This window comes from Eucyclogobius newberryi, unplaced genomic scaffold (assembly GCF_026437365.1).
Source record: "Eucyclogobius newberryi isolate DKJ021-1_F unplaced genomic scaffold, fEucNew1.0.hap1 SCAF_18, whole genome shotgun sequence".
Taxonomy (NCBI): Eukaryota; Metazoa; Chordata; class Actinopteri; order Gobiiformes; family Gobiidae; genus Eucyclogobius; species Eucyclogobius newberryi.
Genome location: NW_027315812.1, coordinates 13,364,990 through 13,390,358, shown reverse-complemented (window position 1 = coordinate 13,390,358; position 25,369 = coordinate 13,364,990). Strand labels below are relative to the sequence as shown.

Below are 25,369 nucleotides of genomic sequence, written 5' to 3'. Positions count from 1 at the left end.
CTCAATCCAGCCGAATAAAGTCAAAACAAGTTAATTTAAAGCGATTCCAGTGCGTGTCCTGATCGTTCGTGAAGTTCCTCTTTTATATAAACGTGTATATAAACGTGTACCGACGACACGCCGTACTTTAGCGCGGCCGGAGGGCGCGGGGGGGGGGGGGGGGCTGGTGGGCTCGCTCGGAGCACAAGACGTGAACTAGCTCACGTCACAACAACACAACGAACGCAACGAAAAACGCTCAAATCCAGCCGAAAAAAGTCAAAAACAGTTGAATTAAAAAAATATTCCAGCGCGTGTCCCTATCGTGCAGTAAAATAGAAAAAATATACTAACTATATTTACAAAATATAGGAGATAAAGCACAATAAGTGTGAGAAAGAAGAGAGAGCGTTTACACCGGGCTGCCAGCTGTACCAGCGCCTTATGTTGTCCTTGTTCCCAAGGACAACATCCAACACCTGATGAGAAGTGACATTTATTAAGCTAAATTAATGAAACTGATTTGTACTTTTCATGCATTTAATTGTCTCTCCTCTTGCATTTGCCACAAGCTCTCTGATACAGCTGCTGCACATTCTTAACTGAAGGGGGGGAACAGTTTGCAAATTAGTTGTTTTTAATCAGAACTAATTGGCGAACCAAAGGCGGAATTTGGCACGTCGTAATAGAGGTGTGTTTTTGCAGAGTGCTTAACCCTCTGTCTCCTTCCCTTGCACTCCAGAAATGATCAGTTAGCTAATAAACTTTGTGAATTAAGTATTAACGCTGCAAGTAGAACAGGTTAATCCTCCAGCTACTCTTGATTTCGTTGTATTGGTATTTAAATATGCCTTCACGTTGGCATGTCACGTATTAGAACTAAAGATAATGTATTTATTGAAAAACACTTCAGTCAGATGTTCCCTCATCAGGATTTGATGTTGGCACGTCATCTACTGGCAGCAGAGGGAACTACCACAGGGTAATAAACAAAAGCTAACTTTCCCCTGTCATCCCAGTGCAGGCACGCGGTTGCACTGCATTGAACTGAAGACAATGTCCATACGAGGATAAATAAGTACCTCACCATTGACCTTAACGTCCTCTGCCAAACCTATTCACATTCACTGCAGTCTCCACGCCGTAATAACCAAAAGATGTTGAATTCATGTATTTTTAAAAGTGTTTGGCGCAAACCTCTTTTTGAAGGATGTATCGTTTCGCTCCACTGGTCACCGTAACAACCGGCGTACGTTCATCTGGGATTGTGGGTAATTGACTTCAAGAGGCCATCTGACTTTAATTAGCCCAGCATTCAAACCAATATGTACTGGAGAGCACCAAGACATAATGGAAATAAAACTATGCTTAAATCACAGGAAGTCATTTTTTTTTCTGTGGCACTTCTGTTCTTAATTTATTGTGCAAGTTCATGAAAGATATTAATTTCATTGTATTGTAGGTGATGAGTGAAAGCTTTATACTGCTGATTACCTTGTTGCCTGAGAGAAATTGGTTCACTTTGCCTGAGTTGCTTCCAATGTAAAATGCGCTCTTTATTGCATCCATTTAATTCCCAGGATCATAAGCTTTAATAGGCGCTTGTGTCCCAAATATTATTTCATACTTTGTCACTGTGGAGTCGACTGCTCGTTTTAGCTGGAGATTTAGGTCTGCGAGTTTTTCACTACAGTTTAAATTAGTTTAACAATTTGTCATCCAAGGGAGTCTCAAGTTTATATTGAACTTTTGCTTTGCTCGTCTTTGCTGAATAAATATACCAAGAAAACCATAAAAATTCAGATTCTCAGTATCACAGTGGTGAATTTTGTTACTTATGTAAAAGTACAGATAATACAGTAGTATTTACTTAATTAAAGGTAAAAGTATCACATACAAAGTCTACTTAAGTAAAAGTATTGAAGTATCTGTTTAAAAATGTACATCATGTATTGATTTATTTCATAACATATAAAATACATTATCCCTCTTTTCAATAAACATTTGCTATAATATAACTTGTAAAAATACATTGCAAACAGATTGTCGCTCTTTTCTCTCAACAACCTCATTTTATTTTTATTTTATGATATGGTTCATGTCTTTCTTAAATGCAGTTATTGATCTTGATTCATACTATACTATACTATACTTATTTACTACTTTACTTGTATACTTTTATGAAGAAAAGTACTTCCTACAATTTTTGTCTGCCAACTATCAAGAGTTAAATAAAATAATTTAGCTGATTTTAGTCAGCAGAAGTGACTAAATTGATAACTTGAATGAATGAGTGAGTGAATACATGAATAAATGTCTGTTCAGTCCAGCAGAACTCAAACAAAACGTCCTTGAATTAAAGTATTGCTGTACTCTAGAGGGGTGACAGTATGGGCAAACCAAATACTTTAATATGTGATTAGTTTCTGTGGTGAGAGTTAAAGCTATAAGTCATAATAGATCTATTTTCTGGTGGCGATGGCTAATAACACCATACGCTTACATGACCAGTGAAAATCAGACTAGAATAATAAGCCAACAATTAGATCTAATTATTGGTGTGTGCTTAATCTGATAAACAACACCTGACGACACAGATATTTTTGTTGATATATGTTGACCCGTGTCAGTTAAATCTGATTAATCACATCAGATGTAACATGAATAACTCAGAAATTGTAATGTGATCAGATGTTTGGTGTGAATGCAAACATAACCGCTGACATATGCATTCAAAGTGACACCCTAAGATACATTCAACTATGATGTCAACAGATTGTTTTGTTCCTATCTCAATCATAGGCTCCCTGCAGTTATGTAGTCTCTGAATTGACAATGGAGTTTGTTTGTACGTCTCGTTTACATCTTATTCTATACATTCTGCTCACGGAATATGAATTGAAATGCATGCGTGGACTTGTATAGAGAATCTGACACAAAGCCTGTTTATGAAGCTCTTGCATTTTAAATTGATCTCGCGCGCCGCACCACGTGATAATCACCTCCACCGGTTGACTCGCGTGGGCGCCTTCTACGCAGTCCATCACCGTGCGTTTCAAGCCGCGCAGACGTCAACCCCTCACTCTCTCTTTCTCCCCCTCCTCCCTCTCCTCCTCCTCCCTCTCTCCCTCCCTCCTCTCTCTTCTTTCGCTTTCACCAAAATCCCTCTTCTTATTCTCCCTCTGTAGCAGCAGCGCGCCCCCTTTTTTTGCCTTCCACTCCGCGCACCTTGGCGTTTTGAACGACGCGGTGGGCAAGAGCGAGCACTCGCACCGCACGTCCGAAACCCATTTGCATCCCCCCCTTTTCCGCGCGTCCAGGGGGGTGACCGCTTCTGTATCCCTCCATCCATCCACCCTCAGAGCTACGGGCTACGTACAAGGGAAACATGACCACGGCGAAGGAGGGCAACGCGCCGTCGAAAGCGGCTCAGCAGGAGCAGGTACGGAGCGGCTCGCGTGTCTATCATCACGGCTGCGTGCGTGGATCCGCGCGGACTTCACGCGTCGGGTTCTTGTCGCAGGGGAAACGTAACGTGCCGCGTTTTGGAGTCGCCTATAGTGACCGAAAGTACAACGCTTGTCTGTGGTGTTTTGATTTCTTTTTTTAACCAGTGGTTTTGACCGGTTTCATCTGTATATGTGCGTCTTAATAGTTGAAAGTGCATGACAAACGGTCGACTTTGCACTTGTCTTGAATGCGCTGTGCTCCCATAACCTTCTCGTAAATGACATTGCGCGTTGATTGTCCCGTTTGCACTGTTGCGTGCGCGCGGGTGCTGCAGGGCGCTTCTGTTGCTGCGTGTCTCGCTCGTGTTGCACAGACATCTGTTGACCACCTCCTCAGAGGCGGGGGACATGGCTGTTAATGAAAAGGCACCGCGGTTGATTGGCGATGTGGGCTGTGTTTTTGGATCCTGCACCAACTATTCAAACGGAGCTTTTTTCACTACATGCTGCGACTACTTTTGGCTGTGCAGCTTTTATTTGTGGAGCATGAATGTGGTGATGGTGAATGGATTTGTTAATGGATGGTTGTTCATTGGAAAATGTGTATAAGATGTGTCATGCTGCAAGAAGCACTTCATTCCCAATGCATTTCACTCTCTCCGAAGCCTTTTGGTTAATTCATTCAAAAGGGATTAGATTTTTCTTTTCTGTTAGGACCTTATTGATGTCATAAAGAGGAACATAATGTTTATAGTCAAATTGTAGTATTATTATTGTACCGTGTTGGATTGTGTGATTGGTAGTACTAACCTTCTATTGTGTAGTACTGTAGTAATAATAGTGCAGTTCACCTATTGCACTTTAAAGTCCTTTTATAATAGTGTGCATTATTGATTCTCCCCACACTCTGGTTGTGGCATGCTACAGTACGTCTGTTGCCACAGCTGCCTTGGAGTAAACTGACTGAAGTGAGTGTTTTTCTGTTATCTTTTTTGAGGCAAAATAGAGATGTTTGCTTTTTACCTTGAAATGTTTTGGCGAACAGCTGTCCCCTTTCCTCAGAAGCGTCTATATATATATATATATATATATATATATATATATATATATATATATATATATATATATATATATATATATATATATATATAAAGACATAATAAGCATAAGAAATCCCTTAATGGTTCAATCGATCGCACCGAGCACCACTCACTCACACACTCACGCTCACACAATAATGCTGTGAAGATGTGAAGTGTTTTGCCCAATTGGTCATTTGTCCCTCTACAACAATGGTTCTCACTTTTCACACCAAGCACCACCCACGGTATGAAAATATTGTGCTGTTCGTGTACCTGTGTCTCTAAACCAGGTCTAAAACAGAACCAGCCAGGATTGAAATGGGGCTGCAGCATGGCTTGAATACGTATAAACTAACTCAAAAGAGGGCGTAAAATTGAATAAAATGTACTTTAAATCAAACCTGAAGCCACCCTACAGTTTGAGAAACACGTTGCAGCTTTTACTGTTATGACTAATAATGTCCCGTTTTATCTCTATCATTTCCTTGCATTATTCTAGTCTGTCCTCCCAGTGTATTATTGAGACCCGTCTATACTCAATTATCCACGAGAGGCTACAGTATGACCACATTTTACTCTCTCCTGTCACTTCCATCGCAGTTTTACTCTGTCACAGTCACTCCGGGGACATAACCTATTACTGGGTTGGAGAGCTCTGCAGTCATTTCCAAGGCAGTGGAAAATGTTCTTCTAACTGCAGAGGTCACGCTCTGCTCCGGCTGTGAGGCCAGAAACTCACCGTCATCTGCTTCTGGGGGTCAAAAGTTGGACCCTCGCCTTGAACCACATGTATAGAAAACAACGCAAGCGTGTTGGAATATGCCATATACATCCTGTAGAGGTGAGACGAGAAATACTTTACGGCTTCAAGTTTAGTATGTCGTAATTGAGGTGTGTTTTTGCAGAGTGGTTAACCCTCTGTCTCCTTCCCTTGCACTCCAAAAAATATCAGTTAGCTAAATAAGTCTGGTGAATGAAGTATTAACGCTGCAAGTAGATTTAAACATGCAATCTACAATCTACAATAAAAGCACAATTGTAAATCTAATCGCAATAACTATACAGCTAGATATTCAGCCAAAATACAATACAAATTTTAAATAAAAATGGGATTTGACTCTGTGATCCTCTGACAATATTGTTCTATATTTTGGATTCAGTGCTTTTCGGTTAATCTTCTTTTTTTATTTCTTGCAAATAGAACAACTTGCCCTCTGCCTTTTCCTTTGCACACATTGCCCTCTGTCCTGCTCTGAGTGAGTGACAGGTAGGTTTAATCAGTGACAGTGAAGGATGGGTGAATTTTCAGAAGCGTTTAGTGCAAAGCGTTAATAATTACAACTTAAAAGAGACATATTACGCGTTTAGCATTGGACCAAAACATGAATAGATCTTTATTTTACTTTTTGTTCATTGTAAACTGCAATATTGATCTAAAATGGCTTAGTAATAGAAACGGGTCCATTGACTTCCTGTTCAAAACTGGAGAACATACAAAACCCGCCTTGTCATATTTCATTTCACCTTAACAAGCAGCAGATTGTCCTTTACATCTTTTCATTTTGGAAAAGTGGCAATGTCTTAATTTTTCAAAAAATTTCAACAAATTTCAGGAGATTTGGGCAGGGATAGATGGTTGGTACAAACAGGATTTTCTGAGCACCCGAGACTCCGTTTTAGGACAAAACAGGATTACTCAAACATGCAAGAATCTATCAAAATACAGCTTTGAGTAATGATGAAGAAACGCTGTTGAAACAAGGTGCAAAGCTCGTCAAAATTGATCTTGCATGACTTGTCCCCTTTAAGACAAAACAAGGCTGCTAGCTCCCAAGAAGAGTGATACTGTTCTTTTGTCCCATCATCCATACCTTGCATTACGCCAAGTGATGTAGAAATGCAGCTAATTTATTACACAGTACGAACACATTCATAATCAATGGGTATTGTTGACCTGTCGCTCTCCAGCCGTGTGTGGACAGAAACACTGTCATATACAGCGACATGAGCCCCAGTGCAATAAAACCTATGAATTACTGCCATTTTACAGTAAAAGATGGCGTCAGCATTATGTTATGGATGATTAAAACAGGAGATATTGCAAGACTTTCTTTTTAAAATGTATGCAGCTTCGGGGGAATAGACCTCACAAAACCTGTCCTATTTTGCCGTGCTGATAAACGCACTAATTAAACACATTCTAGACACATAAAGCATTGGCGCGTCACCCACAAGTCTACCTTCTCCATAACCTCCGACGCAGCCCTTACTATGTATATATTTTCGTACGTAACCCTTTTCACTTCCTCACAAATGTTTTCGTTTCTACCTCTGACAGCCTGACGGAGGTAACGCCGGTGTAAATAATACATTTGACCCGTCATTCCTGTGGGTGTCATGCTCCAGCAAAGTGAAAAATTGCTAGTAGCATATTACATTGTACAAATCTTCAGCCATGTAACACGCCTGGCCCGCCTCACACGCACACACACACACACAAGCACGCACACGCACACGCACACACACACACACACACAAGCACGCACACACACACACACACACACACAAGCACACACACACACACACACACACAAGCACGCACACACGCACACACACACACACACACACACACACACACACGTAAAGAGCGAATGTGATTACACGGGTCCTGCTGTGGCCGCTCTTGATTGATGGTAGCGCTAGCAGGGGTCTTGTGGTCCTGAGATTAGAGGTTAGTGTGGTGCAGATAGCGGCTAAGGCTAACTGCTAGCAGGAGTAATCAGGATTTGCACGCGCGCCACTGGGACCACAACACCACTAACCCTCATTACTGCAGTGTTCAGGGGAGTGCAGAGGGTCAGGAGCGGGAAAATACACCTTCGCAGCCAACGTGAGATTGACTAACGAGGACTCACAGAACTGTCAATTAACTTGAGGACAGATAGTGTAATTAGTGCTTTCTTGTGTTGGAAAGGAATGACTCTAAATTGCCGTGTAGTGAATGGATGTGTGCAAGTATATTCTCTGTAACAAAACGTCTCATTGTCAACTTGAAGCGGGACAAAAGTCATTGTATTTTTGATTGGTTTGCTCTTAATACACAAGCTTTCACCTGGAAACAGCAATATTGTCCAATCTGCACCTAAATTGTTTTGTTTTGTTATGCTAATTTTCAGTAAGATCTGGTATTCTCTAATAATAATAAATTTAATTAAAAATTAAACCAGAAATTTAAACCTGGCTCTGTTTTTTTCCCCTCCCAGATTTATATGTTATAAGGATGTGCAATTTTGGCAATTTTTTACAACTGTTTATACTATGAATGCATTGTATGATAAAAAACTACATTTATGTGAGTGAAGTTAAAATGACAAGTTTAAGATTTGTTCCCATTCACTTGAATTGTCTAACCTTAACAGTAATAAGAGTAAGACATACATTTATTCCCCTCGTGCTCTGTTCTATTGAATGCCATTGCAAAAACCATGCAATGTCTGCCTTAGCCTTGCCTAAAATAGATTTACTGCTGTTGTCGGTCTCTTTGCATAACATTACAATCTCCAACGCAACCACAGTTTACTAAAATGACTACAATGTTTCATATGCACACATCTCATAGTGTAACATGCCTGTCTTTGTGGATTCAACAAGTTGGACAAGATTCAAGCAAGATTCACATAAAATGTCATGGATATACTTAGGTTGTTCTTGTTTACCCTTCCCAAAACGGAGATGGTGGGATTAGTATGAAATCTGACTCAATATCCAACTTTTAGATGCTATAAAAGAATATTGTGTAATGGACAACAATACTAGAGACGTTTGGTTGTAAAAAACGGACCTAATTTAAATGTTTTTGGCCTTTCATATGATTGTTTCTTTCCATATTTCTTATATACTAGATTCCGTTTTTGAGCAAGATCACAGCTCATAATCTAACCGGCCTCCATCACCATCTTCGACTATTTACTTCTACTTTGCATTCAGTTGCTGCTTCTGCAAATCATAGCAGGAGGCGCGCGCTGAAAGCCAGTTGAGATGCAAGGTTTGGTCTGTTACTGCTATGAATGCGTAATAACTGGAGTATTGGCAGCGCGAGGCAGTGGGGCTGGTTTGTCAAACAGCTGAAAGGCGCACATGCGGCTGGTGTTCCTGGTGGAGGGAACTGGCACCATGCGGCTCTGAAATGAGTCAAGCTGGAGTCAAAGCATGGCACGAACGGCAGATATCATCAGTGTCTGTTTACAGGCTGAAAATCAATGGCTTTTTGACGGATTATGTCAGTATGCTCTTGTATTTCATGGTCACTGGCAGCAGATAGAAATACTGGTGTTATTGTGGAAGCCAGGGCTGTGACTCTGCAGGGCAAAGAGCTGTTTGTGTGAAACAGCCAAGAGATGATGAGAACATTATTTGAAGTTTGTCTTGCTGAGATTGAGTCACGCAACTAAATTTCAAACTCGATTTTGATACCAAGGCAAAGGCTTGATACTCAATACAGATTTCAAACCCACACTGACAATAAAAACCCTCTTTTATTTTATACAATAGAACAAATAGTTATAACTTATAATAATATATGAATATTACCTTCTGCTATACATGGATCATGACTATTGTAAACCTATTCAGGGAAGATACAACTTTGTAGTGATTTTTGTTTTCTTCATATCAAAACTCAATCTAGTTTTTATACTAGTTTCATTATACATTCATATTTAATAATATGCACATGCATTAAAGGCGATCACAATGTGATTGCCTTTGCTACTCGTCCAAGTTTAGCAACCGTGTAGTTTTTTTTATTCTATTGAAAATGTTTGGAAGAAAATAAAATGTACATACAGAAAATCATAGATGTTGAAGTTTCTTTATCAATTTTGAGCAATTTAGATAATGGATGATAAGTATTTGAGTGGTCTGAACACAGCATTAGCATGCTAATGGATCACTTCTTGCTTTGTGGAGAATAAAACCCTCTATAATTAGAGGCAGAGAAAGCACTGTGGTCTCATTTTGGCCCAAATACATGCTTTTACAATAGATAAATAAATGTACAGTACAGGCCCTTTAACACGTCCAATGATCCCTGTGTGAGCAAATAGCATTGTAGTTCATATTGATTAGTGGATTATTGATTTCTTGTACACACATTTCTAAAGGGACAGACGTCTATTATTATTAGGAGCCATATAGGAGCATTTCATTATGAGGGTGACTCACGCTCCCAATTCAATCCAAGAGTAATTTGTAAGACACTAATGACATGGTCTTTGCATCGTTGAAGGGATTTAGAAATCCTATTCAAAATCCAAATCTTTCTTTTATGTCAGATGCCCTTACTGAAGCGATCCTTTGGCTTGTGGTGTTTTTGTAAAGATCTGTTTGGCTTTATTAGACAGAACAGCTGAGCGTGAAAGGGGGATGAGAGAAGGGACGACATGCAGTACTTTGTCAGCATCGGGATTCAAAGTTACAATATAATACTAATCGATACTAAAGCTAGTATTGAAATTAGATACTCATCTGAACAAGTAATGATGCTTAAAAAAATCACATGGGACAAAGTTGAGTTTTACTGATGATTTTTCGAATGGTCTTAAGCTATATCAGAACTAGCATCAGACCAGAAGCTGATTATAGTGTAATATTGTATTGTATTATCCTAAAAAAGAGGGTCATTATCGTTGTGGTATCAAGATTGGTAATGAGTACAGAGAGATAGAACAATATATCGGTTGTCATATTGGGCCGATAGTTGCACTTTTTAGCGTATCGACTAATGGCCGATATTGTTTTTTGGCCAACCATATCGGCAGAGCTGAATCTGCATCGGCATCATAGGCAATGAGACAAAAACAACAACATATTGGTCGTCTCTAATCAAGTATCAACCTTTTGCTTTCGTATCAAAGTGTCAGTATCATAATATCTGAGCTGGCAGAATGATTTTTGGATCTAATCGTGACTATTGTGGAAAGTATTTGAGAAAAGACTGAAATATGAACTGCATAACCAAGTCAAGAACCCCATACATTATAGAATATGTTTTATGAAGGTTGGAAGTATTTTTCCATTTGTCAGTCAAAACGCAGCACTCGTTATCGCACATGCAAACTAAATCTTTCCACATGTAAAGTTGTGTGTGAAGCACGTCTGAGCTGGAGCCAGAGCGGAGCCTCTCAGGAGACATGGCTCTTATGCATGAGCTTCCAGCACTTACCTTGTACCATCCACGCGCTGCATAAATCTGATGTTTTTGCTTTCTCCTGCCCAGGTTCTTGTGCAGTATTGTATTTTAATGAACTTATTAACATTTCTGCGCTCTCAACTGTTACTACTGCGTCTATTAATAGTGATTCTACTACTATTAGTCTTACATTCTTCTACTTGAATTATTTCTATTTATTTAACATTTTTTTACTATTTTTGCTGCTGGTGGTTGAGAAATATTCAACCACTGCTTCTATTAATATGGCTGCTACTCTTTACTATTGCATCTATTAATACTACTACTACTTCTGCTTCAACTACTTAAAACAATAACTATCAGTCGATTTCTCAAAAGAAAGTTAACAATTTTATTAAACTGTCAGAATGTTGATTCAGTAATCCTCACATACATTTCCCATCCTCTCTTCTCATTGGTCAGCCTCCATCCAACTCAAAGTGATTCATCCAATCACAGAAGCAGTCAATTCCGTTACTGTAAAAATATGATGTTAGAGTGAATGAAAAAAAAATCTAAATCCATGATCTAAGCTGGAAGAATCGTATGAACCTTTTTGACATATTTTGTACATTTTAGCACATTAAAACAGTTTTCTGGTCTGGCTGTCAGACATCGGGACCCTCTCAGACCCTCTCAGACCAAACACCCGAGCCTCTGTCAGTGGAGACTGTGCAGTTCCAGAGATCAGAACATCTTTTGGACAGTTCAGTTTCTTCTCAAACGGAGCCATCAATGTGGAACCGTCTTCGACTTAAAACTGACCCAAACATAGTCAACAAATGTTTCAAAATGTGGCTGAAATCAGGGCAGAGTGGCAAACATAATAATTCTGAGTGAAATGCAGGTTGTTATTTTACTATCGTTTACTTACCTTTGCTAATTTAAAATATTTTTGTATTGAATTGTCCTAAAAGCCTGTGGAAAGATGTTGAAAATGTGCCTTTAAGTTTTAACACACAACTATGCATCTGGTTTGTCCAATGTAATAGCCATGTCCATATCAAATAAATAAATAAATAAATAAATACTGGCCATCCCAAGGCGAAACTAGAAAACATCAAATTTACATATTAATACATGCTTTGATTGCTGCGACTTCTAAACTTGTACGCTCTTCTTTTGCCACTCCTCCCTCCACATCCAATGGTCTTTTTTTTGATAAGCTGCAATAGTTTATAAAAGAGGTTTTGGGGGTGAAACGCAAAGAATGACGAGATAATTCACTTTGAAAACGCAAATAGATAATAGTGCAATTCTTGGCGGGTGCTGAGTGCCCTTGACTGATAAGAGGCAACGGAAGATAGATTTGGGATGGGACGGGCCTAATGGAGATGCCAGAGTTCACGCTGGGGGCAATTATGAACAATTGAGTGGTGCTGCGCGTGTGAAGCGTAGATTAGAGGAGAGATTGGACGGGCAGCCACCGTAAAGACCCGTCGTGGTTGTTGTTGTCGTGATTTGAATGTTCGTCGTACAAATGGCTTTTCCCGGCAGGAGGGAGTGAGGCCGGGCGGCTCTAATATGGCAATAAATATTCAGAGCTTGGAGCAACGGTCAAACAAAATGCCACGGCGGTCCTTCATCTCGCTAATATCTCGTTGTTGACATCAGGCGGCTTAGTATTTGGGCGAGGCAAACCGCAATCAAAAGTCACTCCGAAAGTTGACATTTTGATGTGTTAAAGGTGCATTTTGTAGCCTGCTTGTCACCATGGAGATGTTAATGTTTTGCCTAGAATATTAAACGGTAATTCTATAGCTAAAAAGTGACATAATGCACATTGAACTTTATTTACTTACTCTTAATATCACAAAAACTGCAGATCTTGGTTAGGGCAATGATATCATAGTCGCACGAGTTCGTTTTTGTTTAATTTATTTTTTTACATACATTTTAGTTGTGTAAATACTCTTTTTTGTCTTTAATTGTGTTGTATATTGAGTTTATTATGGATGTTTTTATTGGTTGTCTTTAATTGACCAGTGAAGTTTGGAGCTAAAGAATCACTGCACACAACAATCAAAAATCCTCATATTCTACTTCATTTTTCTAGTTTAAAATTGAGCTGAGACTGATCAGAATTCATTTGTGGAATTTGCTGTTTAACTGTCAGATTGTAGCTTTGTTGACTTGGTTTATGATTCATTATTTAACCCTAAAGACGTGATTGTTGAAAGGAATTTAAGCCTTAAGATTGATTTAGCAAGTTTGTGGAGCCAATCCTAAACAAATAATGATAAGGTTTGATTGTAAGATTGGCCTTTTCTTTCAAATGCTAGTTTTAAATGAGATAATTTTGTATGTTAAAACTCAAGAAGGCCAAAAGAAGACACGCTAGTAACCATTTTGTCCATTTCAAACATGAGTAGATCCTAACATCATTTCAATTGCATTATGCTTTGATAATTGAATGTTCTCAGTACAAATTGCTCTTTGTTCAGAAAGGTGGATGAAGGTTGATTTAATACATCCATAAATATTCAGAGTTTGTAGTTGAACTAAATGCCATGACAGCCCTCCATCTCGCTAATAGTCCACTCTGACACCGGAGTGCGTGCTTTCCTCTGCGCTTCTGTACCCTCCACATTTGAGAAAAGGTCAACTTTTCGTTCTTTTTTTTATTTTTTGGCTTGTCTGCCCAAAAAGTTTATCCTAATTGTGTCTCTAAGCGATAGAAGACGGCCCAGACTATGCATACAGCAGCTCTCATTAATAAACACTATAGCGAGCTTTGCCACAGCAGCTCGGGCACTCATATTCACAGAGCAATGCACGGGGAATTTTAAACAGCTTTCTTTGCACAATTTGAATGCAAGTGACAATAAAAGTTCCAAACGACGGTAAATAATATTCATCATTTCAAAAAGTTTCACAAATAAGTTTTATGAGTAACTTTAAATATATGTATCGAGTACAAGATTCGACTGTGCATTGATAAGTTGAGTAAAAGGAGGCGTGGCATGAGCAAAATGTCTCAAAACTGTCTTTATGAGGTCAGATTAAATGAACAATTCCCGCTCAAATCTACATCTATCATCATCTAACTCACTCCTAAAAATTGTACGTTATCATTGGAGCATTGAAATTGGTATCAAGTATCGAGCCTAATCTTTGTATCGAAATATCAGTATCGTAGTTTGGATTAAAAAGTGTCAAACAGGTATTTTCATATATTATCCATGTATCGCGTGTATTCTGCATGCATTATATCCGGATAAATCATACATTTCATGGCAAATTGTTGTGATCATTGCACTCTTCAGCTGCCAAATGTAACTTACACCCATACAGTAAATACAGTCAGTTAAAGGTCAGGCTTTTTAATAATAACAGTTGCTTTAGGGACTGTTTGGACTGTATATTGTTGTATGTGTATTGCTCACTGTAGTTTTTTGTGTTTTTGTGAAGTACTTTGTGACTTCTGTCTGTGAAAAGTGCTATACAGATAAAATGTACTTACTTACTTACAGTACTGGTTGTAAAAAAAGAAAAAAAGTCTAGATCACTCATCAAAGGGACTATATTCTTTTGCCGCGTTGATTTCATTAAGCATTACAATCTGCAAATCTCACGTTGTATCTTCATCTCGCTTTCCTCCGTTCAAGCCGCATTTCTCAGCTTTATAAACTCGCTCTGATTACAAACTGCGATGGCGATTTCTCCAAGTCACTAATTGAAAGCGTGACCATTTTGCCCCCCTTAGGGTCCCTCCGCTGCATGTCCTAAGATCTGCCCCCGCACCGCTGACAGACGGTGAGGAGCGGGCTAAACGATAAGCAGGTAATTGGCCGCGAGCTCAGATGTGAGATCCATTGGACGCGGCGCCAGAGGTTGTTTATAGCACATGCTGACAGAGCGTAGCCAAAGCTCATTAGCATTGTCTTATTCGGAAGCCAACTTTATGCACAAAACTGTGGAGGAAATGTGCAAAAAAATAATGTGGAAAGTTTAGCTGTCTCTAATTATTTTTGTGCTATGTATTTATCTATTATAACTGTTTGCATATACTGCATATCTCCTTTTACTACTAAGTGTTTGCGTACTGGGTCGTATCTATGGTGCGAGTTCTGCTTTTGTCAAATATTAGGAAGCTATAGTTGATTCACGTTGACCAATGACATTTGCTGATGTTGTCCCTATTAAGGATTATTTTCTATTTATTATGGATCTGTCTCTACATATCTTACATTTCCCCTTTTGTGTTGCCAAAGACTTATAACCAGGGGGTCACGCTGGTCCTAACAGTAGAGTTTTAAGTCACGCCTTAAGAAACACTTTTATTCTGGCTTTTAACACGGCATGAGCTGTTTCTTTTGCTGTTTTTTTGTTTGCATTTCTTATTGTTTTTCAAAGTTTTTTTTATCTTTATTTTTACTATTATACTGTTTTGTATGTGTAATTATGATGAGCAGCAGCACTTTGGAAATGGTCTTATTTATAACAGATGCTGCAAATAATGTTGGCACAGCTGGGTCTACAACGGTGTAAAAGGGTGTGTTATCCCCTCATTTAAAAATGTCTGCACCCTCATTAAGCAGGTTAATCAATCAATCAATCAATCAATCAATCAATAATAAATCAACAAATTCACAAATTAATACATAAAAAAATCAACCATCAATCAATCAATCAATCAATCAATCAATAATAAATCAACAAATCCACAAATTAATACATCAACAAATCAACCAATCAATCAATCAATCAATCAATCAATCAATAATAAATCAACAAATCCACAAATTAAGACATCAACAAATCAACAATCAATCAATCAATCAATCAATCAATAATAAAGCAACAAATCCACAAATTAATACATCCACAAATCAATCAATCAATCAATCAAGTTGTATTAATTTGTGGATTTGTTGATTTATTATTGATTGATTGACAGACATTTAGATCAATCAATAATAAATCAACAAATCCACAAATTAATACATCAACAAATCAACCATCAATCAATCAATCCATCAATCAATCCATCCATCTGTGGTTTGGTTAAGCTCGTTTCATACATGTCGTGCTTTACGGTGCATTAAAACAATCCCACAGGTGGATCCACAGTCACATTCACGCGTGCAAACCTTCCCCCTGAAAGTGGACTTGGATACTTTGATTTGATTTGCGTCGAAACACAAGAGATTATTATGTGGTGCATGTTCTGTAGAATAATAGTCATTTCTCTAATCAAGGCACCGATCAAGGCTTAAAATATGTACGATTACAAACTCCCAAGAATGAAAAGCGCCAATTGAGCTTCATGACCCGGTCTGAAAGTACGCTGTAAACAACAACGATTAAATCTACAGTGTTTGCTTTCAACAAATACAACAGCCATTGGGTTATTTAAGTCAAATTGGTGAGATTGTGTTGCCCTGGGGTCACGGACACACATCTCTGTATACGGTTCTTTTCACCTTCAGGAACAGTAATTGCCCCTTGAAGCTGCTTTCTCACAAAACTACAGGGGACTAAAGGCTGTGCTCCAAAACACAACATCTGGTCTCAGCAAAAGTGTTCATTAAGTCTGGACCATAGAAGATCATCCCTCTCGCTCTAGAGGAATGAGCTTGTATCTTGGCCCTGCATTTATGTAAGTTTGACATAAAACTTTTTTGTTTTTATCACACAAGTTGGAAACATTTTGATCATTCTTGAATAGTTTTAGAAGGATCTTGACCTGTATCCGAACTAAGATAAGACCCCATGAGTGTTAAAAACCTAAACCTTCCAATTCTATTTCAATATAAGGAAAAGGCCTGATAATTGCAGTGGGCGATATTGACAAAAATGTATATCTCAAAAGTATCTTGATGACAACAGTCAGACAATATTATGCCAATCCAACAGAAATGTGTTAAAACATGACTTTAAACGTTTTACTTGACGTTTAATTCTCAGACAAAGTGAAATATCTGTAAATCTCACCTTGTTTGTAAGTTTACAACAACCTTTCATTTTGATTTGTTGCTATATAAACATATTCACAGTTTGCAAATCTTGAAAACAACATTCACAATGTTGTTAAAACAACAAATTGCTCACCTCGACCCAAAACCAATTTCAATTCCACACTTTCATTTGACACAGGAATCTAATTTCCAACTCAAAATGATAGTACTTTCTTTAATATTACTATGTATTTCAGGTCCAGAAAATTCATTCATGATTTTAAATTTAAGGAATATGCTCGATGTTTGATTTTGATACTACTAAATAATAACAAACACTCTATTTTAGACAATGGATCCAAAATCATTTTCTAAGTTTATTTATGTTACAATGTGGTCTTTTTCCCTTTCATAAAATTATTTTAAGTATCAATATTTGTTCAAATGAGTATAAAATTTGTATAATTTGTGTCTGGGAAGCAATAATTTTGACAATCGTAAATGATAATATTAAAGAAACATTCTATTGTCCGTACCATCATTGTGGTATCATAATGTGTCAGGGCTTCTCGAGTAAGTACCTCTCTGAAGTATTGTGAGTATACTTCCCACATCCTCTGAACCTTTACTGTTATTGTAACGTCTGTGATCATTGTCCCCGTGGGGGCCTCTCCGGGCTCTCCAAACTGACAAACTGGAATAGGGTGGAATGAATGAAGGCTCATCACATTATGGAGACGTGAGCGTGACAAGTGGGCGTCTCGCTGCAGCAGTCAAAAGCATCGGAATGACTGCCATGTGCCTGGCTCTATATGCGGCGGGATACGTTGTTCTCTGTGGTGTGAAGAGGCTGTGGGGGGAGTGTGTACAACCCGAGATGAGTCATAGCCACTTTCAACCTATTTTTGGTAAACAGACGCAATACAGACAGTCATGTTCCCCCTTCCGATTACTGTTGCTATTTAACGACTCCTTCTGTGATGCGTGATGCGGGCCCTAAATGCCGTGTGATTGGCCCTTTAAACCACGGTGCAGATGCAAACGAATCAGCCGGACGAGACGAGATGAATTCTCAAGTGTGCACATTGTCTATTTATAGACTGAAGATGACTGGAATATGAACTAATGCAAGAATCACGTGTATTCCAGACCATAGACGCCCATCAACAGGTACAACAGGATTTTCTGTAAATGACATTCTACTATCTGTTAACTGCAGCCTTAGCCATTTGATAATTGTGCAAACTCCTTTATTCTTATACATTGTTCAGTAGAGATGCTCATAACTCATTTCCATCATGCAGCAATTTATTGGGAAGTTTTTGTTTTTCTGACAGACAAAACTTATCAATTTTGTGCAACGAGAAACGGTGATATTTCATCCCTATTGTGCATGTTGCTTGACGCCCTATTGTTCATTCGTGTACATATTTCCCACTATAACATGTACTTGCTTCTCCCGGCTGATTGCCTAATGATGTTTCATGACAGCCATTACTTTCCCCGTCCTTCTGTGGTTTTTATTGCCAAAAACACCGACTTGGGCTGTGCCATTTGCCCACCATCTATTTACACGCATCGATAGAAATGCTGTGTCTTTATTTTTATCCTCGTTGCAATGAAAAAAACTCTGCAACGTGAGAGAAAATATTATTGGTCATTAACCATGTCGCCGTCTTGTTTATGCTTTCCCCCCCTGTGAAGCAGTGCCTGAAATTAAACTGCAGCGCTCCACTAATGTGCGTCTCGTTGCGATTAAATGTAGCTAATTTCTAAGCGTTCGTTTGGCGTCGGACTTTGCTCAGACATTAGGCGCTGCAGGGGAGCTATGATTGGGCCTTTTGATTCAAACATTGTTCTGCCAATATGGGGGGAAAACGCACTTCTCTGCCTCTTAGCGTGAACTTGCTTCCGTACACGGTGCTAATTAGCCGAGAAAGCAGCTGACAATCTGTAGTTTTTCTGCAGTTCGGTTGGTAAGCGTCCAATTTAGAGATCACTGGAATTCACAAAGTTATCATCGCTTCTATGTTACTTTATCTGACATACTTTTTTTCGTTTTTTACATACCAGGACACACTTGCAGCAGTCTGATTCTTGTTTATGAGAAAAACGTTGAGTAATGTATTACTAGTCTGATTCTTGTTTATGAGAAAAACGTTGAGTAATGTATTACTCAACGTTTTTCTCATAAACAAGAATCAGACTGCTGCACACTTCTTCGTCCCGACCGTTTTATCTTTTGCAAATTTGTTTCGCTTTATCGGTGGAAAATTCAGTTCTAAAGCTGTGCTAGTAGCCAAAATATTCATGCGAAGGAATAGTAGTGATGTGCAGAAAGGTTTGTGAGAGCTAGGAATGAGTCAGAGAGATTTATGGTTTGAAAATCGGGAGCCACAGCTTCAAACAAACGAGCTAAAGATTAAAGCATGTATAAAAATGTGAATGGAAGATGATTAAGTGACTTTTAACTAAGCATCGACATAAATTCTAAGCTAATTTTCCCTGCGACTTATTAATTGCTGTACACATAAGGCTGGGGCTTTATGGAAAATGGATTATGGAAAAAAATACATCACATATTATCACATCATTTAAATCATAATTGGAATCACAATCATTCAAATGGTTAATTGCTTGGAGAGAAGGCGGGGCATCAGCGTGAAAATGAAGAGAACGATGACATAGTTATAGAGTTATGAACATACTCCAATTACAATACATCACAATTAAGAATATTGCATTTTACGTCTAATAAATTGGCCTGTTAAAGTTGACCCGAGAGTCTTAAAGCTGAGGACAAATCAATACATCGTTACCATGTGGGAGATAAAGATTTTCCCTCGTCGCTCTTCAGGTGCAGTCAATCGCCTTGTAAGCTTCGGCCTGTATCCCCTCTCTGTCCGCAGCCGTTTACAATCATTTCAAAGGGAATGTAGAGAACGACTCCCACGTGTAACCTTTAAACTCAGGAGAACAGCCAGTTAAGTGCGTATCATACATTTATTATGAGTCTTCACTTGTCCCTGGGTCAGCTGCAGGGAGGAGATCCAAATTAACTGTACTTTCGCCGCTTGGATGGATGGATTTTCCGTGTATGAGCTGGTTCTTTATGGCGCGATAACCTCGGCAGACCCCAGGGGGCAGCACCGGGGGCCGTTTTCGACATTTTTACATTAAAGGTTAAGCTCCTTTACGGATGACTGAGAGACATGAGAACCGCTACGTTTATTTTGTGATGTAATTTTGGCTCTGTTGATTCATTCACTGTACGATTCTGATGATTTGAGACCGTTTTATGTCATTTGTCTGTCATCTTTTATGTCACGGAATCAATGAAAAAATGTGAGCAAAAATGTGCTACAAAACGGATTGATTAGTACAAGATAACAAAGCTTTACTACAGACTATTTAAACGTTTAAATGCAGTTATCCTTCTCAGCGGTGGAAAGTAACTACAAATACTCATGTTACTGTAATTGGGAATTTGTGGTAATTGTACTTTTTTGTGAAGATGTTTAGCTTAGTTGTGCATGTAATTGGGTATAATTATAGTCATGCAAGTATAATTAGCTACATTCAAAATCACAGTACAGCACAAGTCTCGGTGGTCTCACTTCACGTAACAGCTGCATTGCTAAAATCCTGCTCAAATTGTTTTAAATTGTAATGATTGTAATGACTATGAGCAGTATTTTTCACACATCCTTTTTCTTGAAGTAAAATGTTTGCAGCAGAATTTGTTTTATCCATGTATCACCAAATTGATTTTATGTACTGATTATAAATGTGTAGTACTCTTTCTACCACTGATCCTTCTTCCATATTGATTTGCCTCTTCATTTGATCCAGGATTAGAATCTAATCTAAATGTACATTGTGTACATTTAGATTAGATTCCACTCTCTGGTGGGTGTTTTCCACCTGCTTGTCTTCATGGAGATGTTATTGCTTTATCTGGAATGTTCCACATAGGCCATCGGCTAGCTTCTGTATCTTGTCGTTCCGTCCCAGGGTCCTGGGAAATACTTTTTGTTATGGTTTCCATGAAGTAAAATAGTTAAACTTCTTCCACCAAAAGTTCCTCAAGCGGGAACTTTGCAGTTAGTGGGTCTGTTGAAGTTAGGAAATGTACGAAAATATGCAAATATTAGCCTCTCATAGCATCTTTCACTCAATTTATCTCAGAAAGTAAAAGGGTCACACTCTTCATTTTTGGCACATATACAGACAATACAATGAATATTTGATATGAGAAATATCAGGTCGATGGGAGTGGTAGTCTTGAATTAGTCATATGTTAAAAAAGCCATAGTTTCAAAATGATCTCATATTGAAACAAGCTCACCATTAGGGTTGTGTTCAAAATATCGATACGGCGATATACAGCTGTGGATAAATAATTTATCCCGTGTGTATTGAATTACAGATGTTTTATTGCAAAAAAACAACCCAAAAACCTTGACAAACTTTATTTTTTAATGTACGATGGCTCAGTAATTCTCAAATAATTACTTGAAAATCCCAAATTGTACTACCTTTTTTTTCTTGGTCTTGATGTGTTTTGACTCAGTTTTGATTCTAACACGACCATAGAGACGTCCTGCAAATCATCAAGGACTAATCAATAAACTCAATCAATACGCAATCAGTTATCAGTGTTGGATGGCTCAATCTAAAGGCCATGACCTATTTTATGGAAATCATTGAATGCACCATTTATTTGCTTGATGGAAATATGACTTGACTGGAAAAATGCTGCTGAAAACAGATGGATCCAACAGCAGTAAAATGACTTTTCTGTCTTTAAATGTGTTTTGCCTCAGGTTTGTCTTGAACGTAAGAAGTAACAAGTGTTCATGTAAATAAACCATATTTGTATTTTCAACATACGGTTAGTAAAAGTGATGATAATGACGTTTAAACAAGACAGCAATAATGCAAAGAGTTATTTTCTTACGTTCTCAATCGTCACACAAATAATGGCTAAACATGTTCATTTTAAATATTACTCAAGCCAATCAAATTGTTTAATTTTGAGATTATATTTAATTATGTCCAAGTTGCGGCTATTTCAAATCCCTGTGTATTTATTGTCAGGAGGTTCTAATTTTGTTGTAGTTGGCAGATTAGCAAACAAAGAATTTATGATTATCATTTCTTTCTGCGAGTTGTGTAATAATTTTTTTGATTGTGATTCAGTCATGTCAAATCGTTTCATCCAATCGTGTGTCAGTAGCAAGTGGTTTTGGAGCAGATGTTCTACTTTTGGAGGATGAAATTGGGCACATTTTTGTGTTATTGGGCACTGTCTCCTTTATGTTTCATGTAGGTTAAGGTTAACGTACACTTTAATGTTTCCTGTGCATTTGACCCATCTTCAGTGCTGCTGGGGCATCTCCTCAGAAGCAGTGGCCCCGCCCGGGACCCATCTCCAGATCTTTGTGCTAGGCTTGGTCAAGGACTAGGATTTTACCTGGTGCATATTTTGAGTTGAGTGTGAGAGAAATGGAGTTGGAGATGTTAATCGCTAACTGAGGTTCAGGAGCGGGACCACGCCTCAACCTCCACATCCACTAGTAAACACGCCCCACTCTCTAACCACACCTCTAATTACCCAGAAGCCCTTTTTATTAAGCCTATTCACAGCATATCTTCTCGTCTCAACACATCACCATCTATGGAGGGGGGTTCTGAATCGGCTGGGCTGATTACCCGAGACAGAACCCCCATCCTGAGTCTCTACACAGCCAACTCTCGTACTCGATCGTCGCTGCATCGTTGATACATCGTAGCTCGATCGTCGCTACATCGTCGAGCTCCACCGTCGAGCTCCACCGTCGTGCTCCACCGTCGAGCTCCACCGTCGAGCTCCATCGTCGTGCTCCACCGTCGTGCTCCACCGTCGAGCTCCACCGTCGAGCTCCACCGTCGTGCTCCACCGTCGAGCTCCACCGTCGAGCTCCACCGTCGAGCTCCACCGTCGAGCTCCACCGTCGAGCTCCACCGTCGAGCTGCATCGTCGAGCTCCACCGTCGAGCTCCACCGTTGAGCTCCACCGTCGAGCTCCACCGTCGAGCTGCATCGTCGAGCTCCACCGTCGAGCTCCACCGTCGAGCTCCACCGTCGAGCTCCACCGTCGAGCTCCACCGTCGTGCTCCACCGTCGAGCTCCACCGTCGAGCTCCACCGTCGAGCTCCACCGTCGAGCTCCACCGTCGAGCTCCACCGTCGAGCTCCACCGTCGAGCTCCACCGTCGAGCTGCATCGTCGAGCTCCACCGTCGAGCTCCACCGTTGAGCTCCACCGTCGAGCTCCACCGTCGAGCTGCATCGTCGAGCTCCACCGTCGAGCTCCACCGTCGAGCTCCACCGTCGAGCTCCACCGTCGAGCTCCACCGTCGAGCTGCATCGTCGAGCTCCACCGTCGAGCTCCACCGTCGAGCTCCACCGTCGAGCTCCACCGTCGAGCTGCATCGTCGAGCTCCACCGTCGAGCTCCACCGTCGAGCTGCATCGTCGAGCTCCACCGTCGAGCTCCACCGTCGAGCTCCACCGTCGAGCTCCACCGTCGAGCTCCATCGTCGAGCTCCATCGTCGCTATTATCGATAAATATTCTTTCATACTCCGTTGTGGCGTGGTCCCTGCTAGTCAAACAAAAAAACTTGATTATTTTTCTGGCATATCGCTTGTGGCACTTTCTAGCGGAACTATCTTGAATATAATTAAAAACCCTCCTTTTCCTTGAACACATCTTAGCTCAGGGATATCAGATTGTACATCTATTTGTGTTACTTTCATCCTTTAACTAAGCATATTAGAAGGCTAAATGCATGAATGGGGTTTTTAGAAAATCTGTGAGACATGAAAACGAAACATAATACGCTTAGAAAAACCTAGATGCTCTTCTTTTTGTTGCCTTTTTATGTTCAAACATTTGCGTCGGTGCTTTTTGTGTGAAGAGAGCTGCACAGGACCTATGAAAAGCGAGAAGGACTTTGTTGATTCTCGTTTGTCCATGGGCACAAAAACATGCGCAAAATCAATCCTATCGTGCAGAGTGAGTGCTGAAAACCTCATGCCACGTTTAAGTGCACCCAGACCGTTGAGAGAGAAACCATGACAACCGCTCTCAATAAAAAGCTTTTCCCTCCCAACTGTAATCTTGTGAGAGAGAAGTAGTAGAAGGGGGGACAATAAAGGATTATCTTATCTTATCTTATCTTAAAAAGTTAAAACGGTAAGTCCCCCTAGTGGTTTGTGGTAGTATTGACAAACCATTGTTAGTATCTGTATCTGTAAATAAGAGTGTGTGATTTAATTTATTTAGTTATTTATAAGTGTTTTTATTATTATATTTCTGTGCCTAATCTGTGTTGCAACAGTGGAATATCCCCATTGTGTGACAAATAAAGATTATCTTATCTTAAGCTTATAATGTATGTTTGTTTTCAGTTTAGTTGATAAAAGTCTTCATTTTACACATTATTTTGGACATTTTTTTATTTTTATACTGATGTTTAGTTTTCGTAACCTTATTTTAACTCTATTTGTTCTGCTGTTTCCCTTGTAGATGAATATAAGTCATTCTGATTCTCATTCTGAACTAAATATATCTTACTATATTTCAATAGTACGGTCATATGATCACATTCTAAAATTGAAGTTGCTCTATGTAACTTTTCTAGTTTAGGTTCCCTTGTCTCTCTGTTTTTCTAAACAGATCGATATCAGTCTGGTCCCAGTGTTAATCTCTGCGATGGGCGTGATTGACAGGTGGATTAACCAATCAGAGCCAGACTTCCCAAAACAAACATGGCCGCTTACGAGGAAAAAAGAAAGGCAAAAAAGTATCACAGAGTATTTCTGCAGAATCAGTTAGTGAAGTGCAAAACGGTGTTAATCGGAGGTGAGAGAAGTTTAAAATGAGCTCTTTTTTCCACATGTCATTCATTCATTCATTTTATTTATTTATACAGGGAAAACCCAACGAGAAAAGCTCTTTTTTTCATGAATACCCAGCTAAAATTCAACATTCAACAAAATAAAGAGGTTTAGTTCTGCGAAATGTTCCTTTTTCCAACACAGTGAGAAATACAAAAAGTTCCATAAAGCCCATGTAAACAACAGAGCACTTAAATTCAAACTTTTATCTGGCACTGCAGTATTTTGTTGTTTGAAAATGACAGACAGCAGCCTCATATTATAATAACCTAAAGCCTCCAAGACTCCAAAATCTGTCTTTTTTCCTTGACAGAGCATTTATTGAAAAACTTCTTACAGCTTTTATTGGTGGAAAAGCCTGTGGAATGGACAATTTGGACTCCAAAATCATTAGTATAGTTGCTAAAATGCTGCCCTTCCCAATTTCTAATTGAATTTAAGATTATAACACTGCATATTTCCAGAAAGATGGAGGGAACAAAAAATAATCCAATTATGTAAAGACAAAAGAGCCACATTTAATGGGCAGAACAGCCGACATTTAGCTTACTTCATATTCTGAGCAAAATTATGGTAAAGACTGCATTTGAACAAATTCATCAATATATTTCTTTCCTCAATGGGTTAATAACAAAGTATCAGCATGCTTATCGAGAGGGACACTCTTTATGCACCACTTTAACTCGTATGACAGGCAAGTGGTTAAAGGAGATTGATTTAAAATGGGGAAGTATTGTTAGATGTCCGTGCTGCATTTGACCTTGTTGATCATGAACTTAAGAAATATG

General features: G+C 39.2%; 1 protein-coding gene across 5 annotated transcripts in view; it reads left to right on the top strand.

The window, feature by feature from the left end:
* LOC140364444 (A-type potassium channel modulatory protein DPP6-like) overlaps window positions 1-25,369 on the top strand; it is a 392,395-nt gene that overhangs the window by 239,028 nt on the left and 127,998 nt on the right. The window contains exon 1 of one of the 5 annotated variants that reach the window (XM_072450575.1): window positions 3,300-3,421. The exons of the other annotated variants lie outside the window; for them this stretch is intronic. Coding sequence (XP_072306676.1) covers window positions 3,368-3,421 — 54 coding nt within the window. The 5' untranslated portion in view covers window positions 3,300-3,367. Of the gene's footprint in view, window positions 1-3,299; window positions 3,422-25,369 lie in introns of those variants that run through there. 5 annotated transcript variants of the gene reach the window in all.